The sequence below is a fragment of the Falco peregrinus genome, chromosome 3, assembly GCF_023634155.1.
Source record: "Falco peregrinus isolate bFalPer1 chromosome 3, bFalPer1.pri, whole genome shotgun sequence".
In the NCBI taxonomy this organism is placed as follows: Eukaryota; Metazoa; Chordata; class Aves; order Falconiformes; family Falconidae; genus Falco; species Falco peregrinus.
The window spans coordinates 58966138-58986583 of record NC_073723.1 but is presented as its reverse complement, the minus strand read 5'-3'; the positions used below and the strand labels follow the sequence as shown (position 1 = coordinate 58986583).

At 36.1% G+C, this 20446-nt stretch overlaps 1 protein-coding gene across 5 annotated transcripts in view; it reads right to left on the bottom strand.

The window, feature by feature from the left end:
* Positions 1 to 20446, bottom strand: part of SMCHD1 (structural maintenance of chromosomes flexible hinge domain containing 1) — a 91031-nt gene that overhangs the window by 22667 nt on the left and 47918 nt on the right. For all 5 annotated transcript variants that reach the window (XM_055799415.1, XM_055799413.1, XM_055799414.1 and 2 more), the window contains 11 exons: positions 17911 to 17983; positions 15502 to 15641; positions 14307 to 14441; positions 13222 to 13449; positions 12378 to 12526; positions 10380 to 10468; positions 9141 to 9259; positions 7719 to 7886; positions 6317 to 6442; positions 2875 to 2954; positions 1179 to 1336 (listed from right to left, as the gene is read on the bottom strand). In XM_055799415.1, the coding sequence (XP_055655390.1) occupies positions 1179 to 1336; positions 2875 to 2954; positions 6317 to 6442; positions 7719 to 7886; positions 9141 to 9259; positions 10380 to 10468; positions 12378 to 12526; positions 13222 to 13449; positions 14307 to 14441; positions 15502 to 15641; positions 17911 to 17983 (1465 nt within the window). The remainder of the gene's footprint in view (positions 1 to 1178; positions 1337 to 2874; positions 2955 to 6316; positions 6443 to 7718; positions 7887 to 9140; positions 9260 to 10379; positions 10469 to 12377; positions 12527 to 13221; positions 13450 to 14306; positions 14442 to 15501; positions 15642 to 17910; positions 17984 to 20446) is intronic.

The following is a 20446-nucleotide window of genomic DNA, read 5'->3' as shown; positions in this document are numbered from 1 at the left end:
AAGTCATCTACTGAAGACTGAAATGTGATTTTTAAATGTTTTTTTTTTTTTTTAAAAAAAAAACCAAGAATGAGATCAAACGGAAAAATAAAATTAGTTTGGAAACTACCTTAGTCTCCCTTCACAGGTACCGCTGACAAAATATAGCAGGCTTCCCAAGTCTCAAATATTATTTGTCTTTTAATTTCAGTAAATTGTTACTGAGGTTTTTTTGGCCTTCCTTAACGTGGTATTGTATTTAAAGCTACAAAATCTACTTGCTTTCTGTTGAACTTATTTAGACAGGACTTCAGCTTTCTGAAGAATATCTTTATGTTATGGTTTCATAGTGCAAATTGTGTTACTGCAAATTAAACAGGAAAATTTTCTGAAAGGGCTAGTAAATTTGTATACCTCACTGGCAAATTCAAGAACCTATCTCCCCTGGTTATCATGAAGATGACTTATTTCCTGAATTAATGGAATTAGTTAGTATAGGTCTCTTATTCATGCCAAAGTTTCCTTACAGGAAAAAGCAGCGGTTTCAAATTATGTTTTGCTTTTAGCAGAAGACATTTCCTTGTGGTCACATCTCACTTTTCTTTCTCTCTTTTCCTTATTGTGAATACTACTGGGATATAAAACATGAGACACTTTTCTTTTCTGACTTGGCAGCCTTAGTTAGAAAGCAAAGATCATACTTTTGTGACACAATACAGCAATAAATAATATTTTGTATTGTCCCTGGTATATTTCTGCTCATTTTTTGGTTCTTCCTGGCTCACAGCTAGCCTACAATTTCATAGCTACCTTCTTTTTTACTATTCTGCAGAAAATGAGACAAGGGAAAGCATGCATGAACTAGCTCAGGTCATCATCTGGGAAGATCAAAAACTAAAATACGGTATTCCACTAAGGACAGAGATGAGATTCTGTAGTTTTACCATTTATTGACAGATAAAGCCAATAATTTGGAGCAAATAAATAAGAGGTCTTTTGAAATGCTTTCCAAAGATGATGTACATGAATTGTTTCCCCAAGTGTAACAGAGGTATCTCAGATACCGCTGTTACAAATAACTGAGACAAAACAGACCAAAAAATTTAAGGAAGTATGCCAGGAGAGTCATCAAAATAGCTTTTCATAGGTTTAAAAAGCTCTTGAGTGACTGGTTTCCACCAAAGAATCCTTATACTTACCAGGAAAGGTACCTCCTGCTGGAAAACAAGCATCTTTGTCATATTTAACATTCAAGTGGACAGGTTTCTCAGGATCAGGCAGGACGTTTAATTTGATTATAGGATAATCTAACATGGTCTTGTTGTATGAGGCTTTAAGCTGTAAAAAGTGCTCTCCCCTGAAATATACAGAAATCATAAAAGCCGTTACAAAATATCTCTTCTGAAAAGACAATTTTCAACAGACTTCAAGTCTGAATCATGTACATGAAAGCATGATACACAACATCTGAAAGTTATCAGTAGGTAAAGGGTAGAAAAAAATGGAAGCATTAATGCAAAGTTAGACAAGAAAAATTGTAAGTTTAAGATGTTAAGATATTAGCTTATTAGATTTAATTCTGCTTTAGTATTTCATTAGCTTGATCACATTTCATTGCCTGTAACACACTAGCAACTACAGCCTTAAGTTCCAGAAGACACTAAGGTGGAAAACAAGCACAGCTAATTAAAAAGCTGTCTGACGAGCATCCTACTTTGACAGTTTCCAAAGAGCGAATCTGCACACAACGCACATCTAGCAAAGTGCTTTGCAAGCATATAATTACTTCACTGCTACAGAATAACTGATTTTCTTTACAGTATTAAACCCTTGAAGTCTAAGTATTTAAACAGGCCTGGGAATACAATATTTAACTGCACAGAGGCTGTATTCTCCAGCCAGTTCTGATTATGCTATATAGATAGTATGATGTTACCACTGAGCACACCTGTTTCTAACCTCCAGTAAATATATTGATAACTAATACTCATCATCCTTCTACCAAGATGAAGGCATTACAAAATACACTGAGCACCATCAATAGCATTTAAAACTGATCGTCTTCCAAATGCAAAATACTATTATGGGTCAAATCCTGTAGATTATGAATGCAAAGTTTAAGAACAAGTATTTATTGCTAAGCTTCTAAGCTACCTAAAGCCAACCTAGTCTTGCTAGAAAAGCTCAAGGATCCAAGGAGTGGGACTGTGAACATGAGGAAGATATAGAAATAATGAATTTGAAATGTCAGATGGGACATGGGAGTGTAAGGGGAGCCAAGGTGACTAACATGAAGAAGCAGGAGCCACAGGACACACATCTGCAGGAAATGAGACTTCATTAGTTCTATTGCAAATAAGGAAAATTAAACATATATATATATTTGTATGTGCGTGCGTACATATATATATATGTATGTAAAAATCTTTTGGACACTTTACCTACTCCTTTAAAACAACGTCTAGCATCCAGAAGAAATGGGGTTTCAACACTGCTAAAATGTGTTCCTACTTTGGAAGTACAGTGTCTGGATGCGGTCACTCGAAGGATGTACACTTCAAATATTTTAAGTGGTTTGTGACACCACCTGCACTAGGTACAGGTTGACAATTACAAGCTGTGTTTTACCATGACCAGAAAAAACAGGATTCAGAAAATTAGAGCAGCAGCTTCTCAGAAGACCAAAAGAAGCAGCTATTTCATTTTATCTAGTTAAGCACTTAATTACTTAAAGCTCGCTATCTGGCCTTCCACCGGCATATAAATAATAAATGTTTGACCTTAGGTCTAGATTAATTCTTGGTAGGTACTTTATGAAATGCGCAGCTTAAACACATCCAGCAAGCGACATTTCTGAATTTTTTTTTTTTTCCCCGCATAGTTTTCACTACTTACCTACGTGCATGAATACTAATAACTCCCAGGTTAGCCCTACCATTTTCATCTGTTTTTTGTTGCAGGTTTGAAGGAATAATCTGTCAAAAAAAATATTTTTTATTCTTTCAATGACACAGAAGTAGTATCAAGTCTTAGAATAGAACGTATATCTTATTTGCCTGCATACTGTCTTTCCATTGAGCAATAGCTTCTTTGTACTTTTGCACTCTAAATTAGGGAAAGAGACACTGTTATGAATACAGTATTAGATTTCAGAATTCTCTCTGCCAGTTTTTGAAGACAATCACAAATCTGAAATAGAATATTTTTGTTCATTAATATGTTCAGATATTTTATTAAAGGTATTTCTTTAATTGTTTGAGTATATTTTCAAATTCTAACACCTTCTACAAACTATTTATTCCTTGTTACAGTGTTTCTCCAGTCTGCAGAGATTCCTGCATAGCAAAAATTAAAGAATTATACAACTGGAGTAAAAAACCACATCTGTGTCTCTCTTCCCTTTCCCCACTGTAGTCCCATTACGAAAAAAGTAAGACTGCTAGACAAGCTAGAGAAAAGTGTTATGACAAGTGATGAAGTACAGCATCTTATTTATCAAAAGGTAATAATGATAACTTCTTGTCAGTGTTGTTTTAGGATAACAACCCAAAAGTTTTACAGATCTCCCATTTACCTAGCATATTAATTAGGTCTGATTCCAAGACCTTTGAAGTCAATGGAAATTCTACTATTGACTTAAAGGAAGTCTTACTGAATCCCACTGTTAGAAAATAACTCTCCTTTAACTCACTGGTGTTTTTCAGTGTGTGGTTTCTGTGTGCACTCTGTCTTTGCCACACTTAATTTCCTGGCACTTAAGTGAAATCTTACGATTGGCAGTACCATTAAGTCATACTTGCCTTTACACATTAAATGGCAGAGAAGCTATCACTTCACTTTCCTCATCAACCACAACTTTTTGGAACTATAGACTTCAGTGTAGCAGACAGAAAATGCCTATCCTCTCACAGAAACAGGTGTGAATCTTAAAGAATACCAATACGCTCTTAAACAGAAGCTATTTCTTCTGCAAATTTGTGTACATGCTGCCTTAGCCTTACCTAAGAAACATCTCGTCAATGTATCAAAAGAACCTCAGACAGTAGCTTTAAAGTTTGGAGGACAGCAAAGGAAGCCATGGATACATTCTGAATTCTTCTGTAATGAATTCCTCTGTAACGAGGGAAATCAACTTTTTCATTGATGATATAATGCAACAATGTGGTGCAAATGTTTGTCATTATCTGAATAGTGTTTCGAAATAAATTGCTTTCCCTTTGCTGTTTCAGGAGCTAAGTGTCTAGTGTCCACTTAAAACCAATGTTTCTGGAATACTTCAAGTGGGCAATCTTCTTCCAAAAATATTTTCTTTCCTAAATCTCACATAAGTTAAAAGAATGAAACTACTTTAAGAAAAGAAATGTGAAAATTGATTCATAATGGATCGGCTATGGGGCATGGATTTATTTCACCATGCCACTAGAGAAAAGCAATGGCAAAAAAATGTGGGCTTAATGGTTCAAATGGAAGGCAGCATTGTAAAGATATACTAACAAAATTGCCAGACATTTCATAACATCTTTTGAAGAATATATTCAACTCAACAAAATAAGCCCATATTTGAAATTACTGTACATTGCAGAATGGAAACTTAATTTTTACAGGAACCAGTGCTTTCTGCATTTCAACTATTTATCTGCACACAAAAGTTTAGTGTTTCTGTTCAGCCATACTAATTTAGTTCTAGACCTGTAAGACAGAGAATGGAGTACAGGAAATGCATGCTGCAACTGCAGAATATCAGGCTTAGGAAACTTAAGAGAATGGGATATGAAATACAGACAGACAGATTATCTGAGAACTTCCCTTCCCAGAAGCTTCTCATTTCCTTTGGGAGACTGTGCATACAACCTATCTGAAATGCCAAGGCAAGACAGTTCTCTAAAGAGGTTCTCCAAGATACTCATGAATACTGACGTGACATGTGTTCAGCAAGTATGCAGTGGATTGCTCTGCTAACCTATGAAAGTAACTCTTAGAAACAATACTAGTTTCAGCTCTGGGAGACCACACCGCAATAAACACACTGTAAAAATGATCCACCTTGGCTTTCAGAACACTTTCTCCTGGGCACATCCCACTTGGATAAAGAGCATGCAGAATTTCTAAGACATGCTGCTGGTCCTCCCTGGAGGAAGACATAATATCTGAAGAGACACACCATGCCACCACCACTGCATCTCTTTGATCAGGCAGCACAACCACACAGCGTTACTGTCAAGGCTGTATGATCTCTCAAGAACCACAGAACTGGAAGTCCTAAGAATTGCAGCTGCCACCATAAAGGCAGTAGTTAGGGCAAAAAAACCCCATCCCAAACTATGAGGCAGGCTTCTATGCAAGAGATTCAAGAAAGCCAGAAGAATGTTCAAGATATAAAGAAATTTCCTTAAAAAAAAAAAATTCCAACAAAAATAAGTAATAGTAGCATAGTTAAATTGGGGGCAAAGGTGAGGCCGTGGCACAGCTCCTGACAGGTGAGCAAAATGAAGTTCTTGGCTGCTGTGTGTTTGGAGAGAACCGAGGGGCACAAATGCATGGCAAGCGGGAACAAGACCAGCCCTGCATGAAAAAATGTCATGTCCAGAGGTGGATGAATATATCTCGTACGATAATGTACACACTCAATATAACAGTGTCTGCACCAACAGGAATGTTTGACAGTTTGACTTTTTTTTTCCCCAGTAACAAGCACAAAAATTTTAATGAATGGAGTATTCTGTCAAACTCCTTTTCTTCACATAGACCAATACGTAAACCATCTGACACTCATACCTTACTATAGAAAGGCCAGTAACTACTTAAATCAGAGTTAATTTACATCCTCATAATTTTAATTTGGTTTATACTGCCAATGCTTTTCACAGGGATAATCAAGTACAGAGCAAACCTGCTGGCTACCTTTACATACAGAGCTAAGTCACACATTTAGGAACAACAATCAAAGAACCACCAGATAAAAATAATTTCATTGCCAGTTTGGACCATATCATCATTATTATTATCATCCAGTAAATTACCTCAGATAAAGTGGGGGATGGACTGGGGTGGTATGGCATGAAGAATTTGGAGAAAGGTTCAGAAGAAGATCCAGAATGTGTACTAATTACACTTGGACACTGTACTACAGGAATTTGTTATATTTGTGGTTGTTTGATGAATGAGACCTGAGCAATCTGTCCTGGGAACAGTTTACATTACTTGTTGACACTACTATTATATGAGATTAATTATTCTTTTGTGCCCTTACAATATTTTATTTCAAAAAATGTGAAAATGAGATACAACAACAAAAATTTGTGTTAAACAAAGTTCACGTAGTAAGACCTATGCTTACCTTTAAGTTGTTACTCTTTGTGAGGCTGATTTTGACATTAGGTTCAGGAGATGGATTTCCCCACTGATCACATAGCTGAACAATAATGGGCTTCTGCAATTCTCTACCATTAATCACTGCAACAGGCTGGAAGAGATATAAATGCATTATACTAGTCTGTTCTAGGTATATCAAGACATTCATGGCAGGTCAGGAATCCCCCGTGCAATACTGTCCACCTCTTCCATACTATTTGTCTTCCGTAAAAGCTAGACCATGACAGAACTGTAAAACTCCAGGAAGGTATTTCTAGCGTTTTCCCATCTGCATTCTCTTGTCATTACAAAATGCACTACTTGAATTGAATTGTGTGCGTTACTTGTGTTGATGTAAGTAAAAGGAAGGATGTGCTTATGAAGAGGCTTATCAGTTTCCTTGTTGGAGAAAGAGCAAATGGCCTAGAACTTTAATCTTCTGATATACCCTGACAGCTTTCTAGAGACTGACAATAGTTGATACTCCCCGAGCCTTTTGTTTCACTTTTTCCTTCAGTAACTTCCTTCTCCATTTTCCCAACGTGCCAATCTTTATTCCTGTTCTCCATGCAGAGATCCAATTTTCTTTGACCTGCTTCCACTCCCCTATTTTGCTTTCTATTGCAGCTTCAGCACTATCATTTGAATAGCCTAAGTCAACATTGAAAAATTAAAAAAAAAACCAAACCAGCAAATAAATAGATGGCATCAAAAATCTCCATCATTTTCATTTGATATATGTTTGATATATCAAGTATATATTTGATATATACTTTCTGACTGTAAACACTTGAAACTAAAGTTGATTTAGAACTGCCTTCCTACATCCTAAACATCAGAAAAACCCAGCAACAAATAAAGGAGAAATGAGCTGCCAACTATTACTACCAGTGAAGACAGTATCTTTGGTGAACAGCAGTGAAGATGGGTGTTAGGATCCAGCCCACAGTAAAATTGCTGCACCAAAGAAAAGAAAAATACATCATCTGTAGAAGGGCAAATGGGACAGAATAAACAACGTAAAACATTAAGGAATGCAGTGTTACAAACACACACATATGAGTTAGATTACACCAAAATAAGTTTACTTTTAAAAAACAAATATAGTTAGCTATTGCATGAAAAGTGTGTCACATCTACAGACCCACTTAAAACATGTCTATATAATTGGACAGATGCAAAACACTTAATTTTGCTTGTGTTATGTTGTCAGGTATAGAATAAAAAAAGTCTCTAGAGCTGTCACATTCTCAGAGATTTTAGAAGTATCAATACTAAGGAACCAGGGTTTTCATCTTAGTATCCTCTGCTCCAAAAAGCTCTGGAAATAGAAGACCTGCTGACTAGTGACCCCATTGCTTCTTTCAAACCAAACCCATTCAACTTACCTTTTCTAACTCTGGCCAATCCACAAGCTGCAATTTAGCAGGGGGTCCTGCAGTTAAATTTACTCTAAGAAAGTCAGAAAATTCTCGCCAAGCGAAGCACAATTCTTTGCTTCCAAGTACACAAGGTTTAAACCGAATACCTTTTACTCTCATTGTCAGAGTACTTTCCTATTGAGAAATAAAAAGATTTTATCAAGAACAAATACATATAATTTATTCGTCTTGATCAATACGGTATTTTAATATTTATGTCCACTAGACACTATTTGCTGTTTTTATTGTGAGACAGTGGACTAATAATTCAACTACAAGTTCTGTATCTTTCGTTAGATTTAAATGGACTTCTTGTGTGAGAAGTGATCAGGAACCTGTTTTTCAATGTATAATAGTTATGTACAACTTAGTTATATCCAACATGTTTGTCCTGGTTTCAGCTGGGACAGAGTTAATTTTCTTAGCAGCTGGTGCAGTGCTGTGTTTTGGATTTGGTGTGAGAACAATGTTGATAGGACACTGATGTTTTTAGTCATTGCTGGGTAATGTTTACAGTAAATCAAGAACCTACTGGAAGCTGGGAGGGGACACAGCCAGGACAGCTGACCCAAGCTAGCCAAAGGGATATTCCAAACCATGGGGTGTCATGCAGGGTATATAAACTGGGGGGCTGGCCAATCGCTGCTCGGGGCCTGGCTGGGCATCGGTCAGTGGGTGGTGAGCCATTGTATTGTGCATCACTTGGCTTCTTTCCTCCCTTTCCTTTGGATTTCACTCCTTTCCCCCTTCCCTCCTTTTCATTATAATTGTTAGTGTTATTATTATTGTTGTTGTTCTTTCATTTTTAAAAAGTTTATTTCAATTATTAAATTGTTCTTATCTCAACCCTTGAGTTTTACATTCCTTTCTGATTCTCCACCCATCTCTCTGGATGAAGGGGGTCTGTGTGAGTGGCTGCATGGCACTTAATTACAGCCAGGGGTTAAACAACGACAATATTTTAAAAGCTATAGAATCCATTTTGTATTAAACTATGGCAGACAATATCATTAGTCTGTTCTACAAGGTTCTTCAAAAGATCATAAAATCAACTGTACCATCATAAATAAACACAGAAGACTAAAAATAAGTTAGAGGAAAAGATATAGAATGATGGACTAGAAACAAGGCAAACCTGACTCAAGCATGAACTGAACTGGTCCCCGTATTGTATATATGCAGCAGCGACAAGCGTTATAACAGATGCTGCTGTATTCCTTAGAACAGGATCATGTTTTTAATGCTTTAAGTCTCTATCTTCTCACAGCTTACCGATTAGTTTTTAATTTTACTACCTTTCCAGTTTTGGTTCAACTGTGTGTGACAGAATTGAGACAATTACCATACAAAGGCCACAGAGAAATAAACTATATGACATCTTATAAATACCTGCCAAGATATTTTCAAATTTGATTTATCAAGTCCAGGCCCAGAAACTCCAAGGGAATTTACACATGCAGACGTCACTGTCTGAACCTGATTTCCATACTGATCTGTAATCATTACATCTGTTAAAAAAAGGTGATCATTTAAATGATTATTAATATGATCATATCAGCAGCTGCTTAATGACTTTAACATACAGAATATACATGTATACAATACACACACCATATAGAGAAAATTTACCTGAGTATCACTGAATCACAGAATGGCTGAGGTTGGGAGGGACCTCTGGAGGTCACCTTGTACAATCGCCCTGCTCAAGCAGACCCACCTAAAGTCAGCTGCCCAGGACTGTGTCCACACAGCTTTTGAATATCCCAAGAATGGAAACTCCAAGATCTCTGGACAACCTGTGCCAGTGCTCAGTCACCCTCACAGTGAAAAAGTATTTCCTGGCGTTCAGAGGGAAGCTCCTGTGTTTCAGTGTGTGCCCACTGCCTCTAGTCCTGTCACTGAACACCACTGGAAAGAACCTGGCTTTATCTTCTTTACACTCTCTCTTCAGTTATTTATATACATTGATAAGATCCCCCTATCTTGTGGGTATCAAAAGGGGATAAAGTGTCTGTATAGTCATATCACATATTTGTGCTTCCCACTTTTTCTCAATAAAAACTCTTGCTATAAAGTTAAAAGAAAAACAAACCATAAAATTGAAAGCTGTTTTTCAACCTGTTAAGTTTGTCCTGTATGCTTTTCTTTTGCTCACACACAAACTTTTAATGTCCCAAAATACTGTAAGAATTTTCAGTTTCTTACTATGCCATGTAGCAACCGCCTACAGAAACTGAAGAATGAGAAGACTGATCCCTAACATGTCGTCTTCTTAGGTTAAAGTTAACCTTGAAATGTTTCACTTTGAATTCCATGCCTTTGAAGTAGTCTGAACGCTGTTATGGCCTGTAAGATTTCAGAATATATGAACTAAAAAAAAATTTACAAACAATTTGAACTCGGTGTGATGTTCAGACTAAGGCAAATTTTATCGAGAGTAACTACAGAATTGTAGAATGGCAATTAGAGAAGTCTGATCATCCTTCTGTGAATGAGAATATAAACCTGCCTTTTATATTAAAACAGTTGAAGATAATTCACTCTTGATGACATCTGTATACATAAGAGGTTAAGAAACTACAAAGAAAAAGACGTATCTTACAAAAAATAGAATATGCAAATACTCACCGATTTCACTTTGTAGTTCTTCACCCACCTGCAGTGTGTTTGGTCCTTTCAATTTACATTTGATGTGCTTGGGTTCATCAGGACGTGGTCTAAGTCAGCATATGAAAATTGACTTATAATCATTCTCAAGAAGGTAATCACTTATAATAGCAGGCATGATAAAGCATAGAGCAGTTATCTCTTATTTGTGACTGGAATAATATTTTTTTTTTTAATTTGATCCTTGCATATATTTACAGCATCAAGCCTTGTATGCACAAGTTACATAGCTTTCACCCCAACCTTATTCAGAGCGAGTTTATCAGACACTACTTACACAGCAAACCACAGCAACGCTATGAGATTTTACCTTATCTGTAACAACTTGCCAACCAGTATTTTACCAAAGATCAGATCATTAGCCAGATAAAGCAGAATTCAAGTTTTGAGTATTTTGTCTTGAAAAAACCCACCATCCCCAACACCTATAAGTCAAAGTAACATACAATTGCCTAAATACTAGAATACATCTACTACTGTAAAATCAATTATAATACCACATTAATCTTGATATGTACATACTAAGGTATCATAGTGTCTCTTGCTACAAAAATATTTGCTGACTTCTTAAGGACTTGATTACAACTAACATAGCTTAAATTTTTTGGTGATACAGTTTTTCCTTAAAAGCAAAACAAAACCAGAGCACATCACAAAAATTATGGATAAGATGAAGAACTGTAAAAAAAGAAAAATAAGATTTACATTTCCTCTTTTGCTACGACAAAGCAGAAGTCATCAGCCTAAACTATGCCTAACACCTGTCTCTTGAAAATATTTTCTGGGATGCTTTTAAACAATCTCAGCCTTGCCTTCCATTTACTTCATGAAGGTTAACATAAGTTATGTGCTGGCTCCCCAAATATTTGAGAATTATCTGGCATCTGTAAGATCCTTTTGTGTGTTCTAAGCTAAAAATGACATGAGATCTTTAAAAATCCCATTAGATTTAACCTCCAGTTAATTTTCATAACTGCAGTAGTATAATCCCTAAATAGAAGTTCCCTGATCTGAGACTGCTTTTCAAAGACAAGCAAAATTATATTAAAGATATTAAATCAATCAATCCATTTTTCTAATTCTTTTCAAGAAGGGAGGTATCAATTCAGCCTGCTTTTCTGCTCTTCTTAAATTAAAAAAATACTACTTAACTGAAAAATTTTCTGTCTCTGACAGTACTGCATCATGAACAGCATTTTACAATATTTTAAAGAATCTTAATGCTTGGTCATGTGATTATTCTTTTTTTTTCTTCTACTGCAGATCTGTGAAAGGTCTAATTGCTGCAAATCTACCCCTGCATCAGTGTGCTGTGAACCAATTACTTAATTTTAACCTATTTAGAACACATGAAATACATCCAATTCTAAATGACTTTAGTGTATCTTAACAAACTTTACGAAGATACAGTAAGTAGAACTATCTGCCTGGACTCACTAAGAGTGATAAACAGGCAATTTTTAAAGTTCAGTTTACAGCCTGTCACTTTTGATGGACACGAGATGCAGGCATCCAGCATTTGTCTAGATAAATACTATCTTTAGCTTCAAAGTAATAATATCTGTAACGGTAACAATTAATTAATAGTGATATTTTTATTTGGTAACCAGTGAATGGACTCTTCAGTAAAATTAGTTATTCTATAAGCTAATGTTTATTGGAAGTTTTCAAAGATAGCAATAATCTTCGTCAGTGTATGTAGACTACTTACACTACTTACAGAAGTGATTGCAGGGCTGGATAAAAACAGATTGTAATTGACACTTTCACACAGCTAATGTTCTCATCTGTAAACGATTTGCATAAGAAAACCCCTACTCAACCACCCATACCTACGTTCTCCTGTTTGCCAACTGCTTATATTATTTCAGCTTCTGAAGAAAGATTTTTTTACCCCATAGTACAGATCTACAATCCTTTGCCAACAACATAATAAAGAATTATTTCCAATTAACAAACCTGACTGTAAATGCACTCTCCAAAGACACGTGGACATCAAGATAAGTAATTAGACAGTAACGTACATCTTTTACCGATGTTGGTACTTTCACATCAGGTAATAATCCCTGAATCAACTGTTCTCTGTTAATTCTAGGTGTCCAGTTAACCTAAAATTAAAATTTCTCAAATTAATCAAAAGCTAAATTATTAGTGACTAGCTACATAATACATTTGTGGTCATACTCAATATGCTGAATTAACATACAGGCAATAGAAGCTTCCAATGAAAGCCTGGGCATTTTCCAACAGTAACCAATGCTGTCTTCCCAGACACAGAAAACTACTCTAACCCCCCCCAAGCAAAACATATATTGAGTTTCCCTTGCTTAATCTTGAGTTAGGAAACATCCGATTCTGGAAAACCTCACCAAAAGAAGTGTTACGTCTGGTGAAGCTCTACCTTTGTATTATGTACACAAAGGGATAAGATAGGTAGGCAAATCTTTATGAAGAAACATGCCTATTCAAGGTTCTTGAATGTTGGGAAAACCCTACATCTGACGAATCGTAATTATGTCAGAATTATTTTCTTATGTTTAGGAGAAGCACTGGAAATTACTAACCTGCTTTTCATAATACTACCCTGAAGTGTTATTTAACCTTTAATTAAATGCCTTTATCTCATCAAGGACACAATTTTAATGAAATTATTATTAAAAATTTATTAAGCAGAGTGAAATTCCCATGTTTAATAATACAGTCTTGAGGAATATTATTTCATAGTCTGATGTCTATGGATTTTAGAGACTCAGCATTGTATCTCTCAGCCATATTATGCTGCTGTTTACTCAAAAGTACTTGCCTTGATTTTTTCTGCCACAGCTGGAGTTATATGTATCTCCCTTTCTCCTTCATCATACATCTGAAATATAAGGTTGCGCATGATATCACCAGCAACCCAACTAATTTCATCCTGATGTTTAATTTGAATAGCTTTTTGTCCGTCCATACTTAAGACCTGCAGTCTTGCAACACGACTGCTAGGAAGAAGTTTAATAATCTTTTCCACTGGTGGCACATCTTTACAACTCTATACATGAGGAGAAAAAAAATAATTAACATATTAAGTATACTTCTATGCATAAATATCACTCCATAATAACCTATGACACTACTCTGGATTATCAGGTGTGACCTGGTGTCCAAACATGAAATCAGCTTGAATTGTGAAAAGTAAATCAAAAGGACATGCAAGAATACTTACAACTTTTAACAGGTATTAGAATTGATGCTATTTAGAAAACATTTTCTGTTCCAAAAGTACTTTGCTATACAATTTACAATATATGTTTTAAGAGTACTCATAAATATCCTTTCATATAGGTCGTCTTGCCATATTAGTATTTGTTTACACATTTTTCAGTACGTTTTCTCCAGCAGCATGGCTCTACAGACTACTCGAGAACCGGGATGTTCAACAACATTTAAAAAATTCAAAATTCCAAGAGCTTTAAGACTGAATTGCTACTATTGCAAAATTTGATTTTTAACCTCTGAAAAAAATGTATCTCTTCACTTAATTTTTGGGGAACCCATTGCCATACCTATTTGGGCTCTAAGTGTTTATGCAACGAAGGCATTTGTTAGAAGGATCCAGGGAGTAAAAAAGGGAAGAAAAATCCCAGAAATAATGCATATTTCTGAAATATGCTAGGGATTTTAGAAATAAAGAGTAAGATGTGAAGAAAAAAATGGAAGAAATACTTTGCTTTTTTATGATTACCCAGAGAGGAAAAAGGGCAGACACTGATTATCAGACTTATGGTAACTAGAACAGTAACTTTTGGAGGTTAAGTTCATTCATAAAAGACTTCAGCACACTAGCAAGACAGTACAATAAACTGTTTTCAATCTTTTGTTCAACCAAACATCCAAATCAATACTTACAGGTATTTCAATACTTGCTTTCAGTATCTGGTCTTTCTTGATATTCTGTACATGTATAACTGTACCAGTTAAAATGTTTGTTCCTGCATTACTGCAGTCCACAGAATACACAGGAAGGTCTGAAGCACCTGAAAACTAAAATGTAAAATTAAACTTCAGGTTTCCTTCACAGAACCAATAGGATTATTCCAGAAATTATTCTTTATATAAGTCCAAATATATATAAGATTATGTACAGATAATTTTGATAGATTTCAGTCTTCCAGAAGCCTGCAAGATCAACACCTATGGGTTTTTTTCCACAGGTTATAAGAGATGTGTGGGAGAACCGAAGAAGTTATAGAAGTAAGAATTAAAATCCACTCAACTATTTTGTATTAATTCATAAACACTAGTCTCTTAGCCTCTCATAAACATAGACACCTATGAAATCTCTTTTGCCACTATGGCAATAAATTAACTTTAAACCTCCTTTTCATTAATTTTCAAAAAAAACCCACACACCTTAACCAGAATTTAAATATCAAGTTCAGTATGTCATCATACTACTGCAGATCCAGTCTACATGAAGAGTAGGTATGTGCATAAAGTGTAAATGGAATGCAGACTATTTTGCAGTGGGAAAAGCATTTTTTTATTTGTTTACCTGGTCTTGCTAGAAGACTGATTTCAGTAGAATTGGAAAAGTAATTTTCTTGACTTAAAAAAAAACACCCTAGGTCCAAAAGGGTAAAAGTTTTTTTTACTTCTACAAGCCACAGTAACACCTGCATTCCCTTCTGAACTTAGGTAAATACTTATGATTAAGTCTTATCTGATATTATTTTTAGGCAATAGACTTGCATTTTCATCTTAAAAAAAAAAAATAAAATCAAAAGCAAGCTGTATGAAGGTTTTTTTTTCCTGAACAGATGTCAGCATTGTATGTCACAAATCTGACCTAAAATACCTTAAAATTGTAGCTATATATGCTCACATAATTTTCTTTTCTATTTCTAAGGCCAGGTTCCTCTGATTCTGAAACTTACTGAATGACTCATAAAGCAAGAGTTAGTTATGTCTACCAAGCTATAGAAACTTCAAAAGCATTATTAAAGGTAATAAATTCTATCTAGATGCCAAAATAGGCTCTTTTGCCAGCCCTTTAAAAAGCAAGTATCAAAATTCTTGCGAGACATAATGAAATGCAGTTTACCTTACAATGAACTATCAGCTTGGGCTGTGCTGTTATATTCCCTGATTCATCCAGTACTTCAACCTGAAAGGGGAAGGCTGTACCATTTTCAATCTTTAGAATCTCAGAATCTGGTTTTACTTTCAATTGACAAGGAGGACCTGTTAAAATGCAGGATTGCAGAACAGTGGTTATATTTTAGATAACTTGTGAGACACTGAATTTCAGTTTTTGCTATCTCAAAAAGTTTTTAAAGCCAAGCTACCAAGATTTCTGGTAACAAACCATTTAGACTAATCCAAGTGCATTGCTTTATGCAGAGAATTTCTAGACACTTCCTGGCTTTCAATACATACTGCCTGCCAATCTTCTGAATTAATTCAGCAAGAGACAGTTAGACAAACATGATGAACTTCAGCACATACAAGGTGTAAACACGTAACACAGTGCTATTTACATAGTATACAGATCCATTCATCAAAAAGAAACTTGGGTGCTTTCTCCTGACCGGTTAAAACCAAATATATTAATGTTGAGACACCTGATCAATCGATGGGCAGCAGTTTAATTACCAAAGCCACCACAGCTACAACTTACATGGAAAGGAAATGAAAAGAAAATGTTGTTGGCATTATTTGGATAGTAAAGTGAACCTATTCAAGTAAGTCTACCCCTTGAACATGTAACTAACCACCTTAAAAATAGAGAAAGAAGTAACAGATTACTATTAAAAGAAGAGTTCTGAAGGAACAAAGAAGCCCATTTTTCAGAAACATCCTTTATGCATCATTCATTAAAACTTCCATTTCAAACTCACTGGCTGAAGAACAGGAAAAGACTGAAATAGCTTTCATTCACTCCTTCCTTAAAAAACAGCTTTAAGAGCCAAGGATAAGTCTAATGAGAAGAAAGAGGTAGCAAAGCATCTCTACATTGCCAAAAGCGAAAGATTCTAATGAAGGATGAAGTTGCCTCCAGCCCAAGGTAAATACTAAGCAATATAAAAGTCAGATCATTCCACTCCATTTTATACATGAAGCTGTAGCTCCTCAAGAGATAAAGAATAACGGAATAAACTGTGCATTGCTGCTCTTACAAAGCTTGAAGTACACAATTTGTCTACAAAATGCATGGGAAAGCCTGTAATTTGTAATCTGGGAGACCAAAAATCAGCCTTCAAACTATACCTTATATCCGAAATCCAGAAAAACTCAGGTAATGAAGTAATATGATACCTGTTATCCCTCATAAGGGAATCCTTGGAACCAAGGCATCCACAAGACATAAAAACCTGGTAAGGGCAGTAGACTTGCATGGGTCAGGGCAATCCCAAGCACAAATACAAACTGGGCAGAGAATGGATTGAGAGCAGCCCTGAGGAGAAAGACCTGGGGGTGTTGGCTGACAAGAAGCTCAATATGAACCATGTGTTTGCAGCTCAGAAAGCCAATCTTATCCTGGGCTGCATCAAAAGAAGCATGACCCGCAGGTCGAGGGAGGTCATTATCTCTCTCTGCCCTGCTCTTGTGAGACACCACCAGGAGTACAGCGTTCAGCTCTGGGTCCTTCAACATACTGACATGGACCTGTTGGAGCGGGTCCAGCAGAAGAGCCACGAGGATGATCAGAGAGCGGAAGCACCTCTCCTATGAAGTCAGGCTGAAAGAGCTGGGGCTGTTCGGCCTGGAGGAAGACTCCAGGGTACCTAAAGGGGGCCTACAAGAAAGCTGGAGAGGGACATTTTATAAGGGCATGCAGTGATAGCACAAGGGGTAATGGCTTCAAACCAAAAGAGGGTAGATTTAGGTTAGATATGAGGAAGAAATTCTTCACTATGAGGGAGCGAGGCACTGGAACAAGTTACCCAGAGAAGTTGTGGATGCCTCACCCCTGGAACCGCTCAAGGCCAGGCTGGATGGGGCTTTGAGAAATCTGGTCTAGTGGAAGGTGTCCCTGCCTATGGCAGCAGGGCTGGAACTAGATGATCTTTAAGGTCCCTTCCAACCCAAACCAATCTACAATCCTTAAGTCATTCACAAGATGTTCTCTACAGGAAGAACAGGTCAACAGAGATTACTACAGGTTAATGGGCTCAATTCTGAACAAAAATGAGAAGAAATTCATTCATTCAGTGGTCAAGGTTAGAAAAATATCTCCAATAATTAAAACAAAGTGAAAATCAGTCTCAAGTAAGCAGACAAATTCCAGTTGCTAGAATGACAGACAAGACTGGGCTGTGAGTTTGATTTTATTCCCGCTAGGAAAGACATGCCCTTAGCTTTATTTAGCTTCACTCACCACCTGGATGAGCTACAATATCCTTTTTTATGCCTCACTAAATGTTTTATCTTCTTGGGAGAAGAAGCATTTCATTAGTAGTGTCAGAATAATTGTCAACAGAAATTCACTAAATATTTTAAGGATGCTTACCAGGCTGCAATCTTATTTTAAAGATTTGTGTGTCTTCTTTCAAACCAGGAAGAGTAACCTTCAGGTTAAAGTTCTAATGAAAAGAATATTTAAAATATTAACCTTAAACAAAACAGATCATAAATCATCTCACATTGTCTGTCAATTCAAATACATTTAAATTTCAGAAGTCTGTCCAAATTTTATCATACTGCTACATAAATCAAGATTATTTTTTTTTCCTGTACTAAGATCTGTCTTTTTCATATTATTCCCAGAGATGTTCAATCCAGGATTTGCATGTTAAACTACACTGTTCTGAAACCATTAAAAGCAGCTATCATAACTAGTGGGTTTTAGAGAAAGGGTCTGCAAGTTCTGTGTTCATTATTCCTTAGCCAATTGCCTGAAGCAAGGCACCACAATTACTATCCACGTCACCTTTGAAATAAGGCCATAGGAAAAACAACTGCATCATTAAAACCAATTTTCACATTAAAATCAAGAGAATGAAGCAGTCTAATCCATGAGCTTAAAAGCTCCAATTGTAAAAGACTAGTTGCATTGCAGATATGAGAATTTCATATTTTATATATTTGAGAATATTTCATTGCAATTCATGAATTGTCATTTGTATGTGTTCAGAAACGCTGCCTCTGGAAAGGTTCAGTTCTGTAATCCTGGTTTATGCCCTTCCCATGCCTCACAGGGTATATGCAGCATTAACACCTTGTAGATTGGATGAAAACAATCAGGCAATTGTTTTGGCTTGCTGGGTAAGAGAAGCAGAAAGTACCATGAGGCCCGGGCAGGTGCATCACAACTGCAGCCACATCAAATAAACTCGCCAACTGATGGTTGGCCACACAAATGCATGAAAACTCTCCAGCTCCAACCAATCAGCCAACCATGCTGGTCGGTCTGCCTGCCAGCCAAGGAGCACAGATCAGCTGGAGTTTGATTAAAACAAACAGGTGAATCACAAGAAAAGGGGAAGGCAAAATACACTAAAGGTACATGTTGGGGGACTTGGGAAAAATAAGGTAGGGAATAAAAACATATGAAACCAGTATAGCTGACAGCTGACATTTAATGTCAACAAGTCAAATTCTTCAGTAATTCATTCAGTCAAGCTTTGTATTCAGTACTAGACACTCCTCCTATGCTCCCCTTCATTTAGTTTCAACCCCTTTACTGCAATACTCAATTTTACTTATTGCCTTCTTAATACTGCACTATCTTCTGCCTCTAATTAATCAGTTTACATCTTTAACTTCACTCCTTTTAATCTTAACATCTGTGTCATCTAGGTAAGTTCCTTCCCCTTATCCTTCATGACCCCTGTTATCTACTTTCCTTTGGCATTCAAGTCTGGTTCTATGTATATTTTAGTACTTTAAAATGTAAAGAATAAAGAGATACTATTTTCCTTTTTTAAACTCTCTTCTTCACCCTTCTCCTGACTATTAAAAATCCTACAAGGCAGCAGTCCGCTTGATATTGCTTACACACCAGACTTAAAATTTTCTCTTTGATTCCACCCACAATCAAAACATACTTATCTGTCTTGACTGGTTTGGGTGGAATTAAATCAATGACTACAGAAGTAAATGAAGTCTGCTTTCTTTTTCTTCTCCATCAGTGTTTCCTTCATTGACGACTGTGATATTTTTTATTTCTTATCTCAAGTTTCTTGTCTCCATTTGACATGATTACTCCTTCAACATTTTCTCCTTAACTCTTCTGTCAGGAAAACATTAATTTTTCCCATGCTCTCAATTCCTCTTTTTGTTCTCTCATTCTCTTTCTCCTTCTAAATTCTCTCCAGAATCCTTATTACTAGCTGTCGCTCTGAGATACTTTAGCTGTTCTACTACAATTTCAAAATCAACTTTTAAGGTGCTGAAAATTTCTGTATTCTTCTTTGCTTCTCATTTTAAAGCACTGAAAATTACACTGTATTTATGATTTAAAATTATCTGCTGTTTTTACTCTGTTGTCCCACCACCCTGCTTTTTGTCATTATTTTTCATTACCATCTTAAACAGTCCTTTTTTCATATAAATTAGAACCACTACTTTCAGTGCCAGCTCCTGAACAGTCTCTGAAATTTTACACAATTAAGCAACATGAGAAAATAACACCTCTTCTTTTTCATTATTATATTATGGTATTATTTCTGTATGGCAAGCTCCTTAAATGAGTCTTGGTCTTAGCCCTCACCACATTTATGTCTTACTACAGCCTGGCGCTTTTACTCCTACATACCTCTCCCATGACCCACCTCTATCTTCTGTCATTATTCTTGTTCTTCACCTTAAAGGCTGAGTTTTGCCTACAAAACTTACTACATTGAACACCCTCCAGTTTTCAATAAACAGATATATGCTCCCTCTTCTCTTTACACACCTTTCCACCAGCAGCATTATTTGCTTTTTCCTAAACAACAATATCAACAGTGTAATAAGGTACATTCAGCTACCTCAGTTCCTAGCTTTGTCTTTACTACGCTAGACATCAAATCTAAATGAAAGGATTAAGACCTGGTTAAAATACG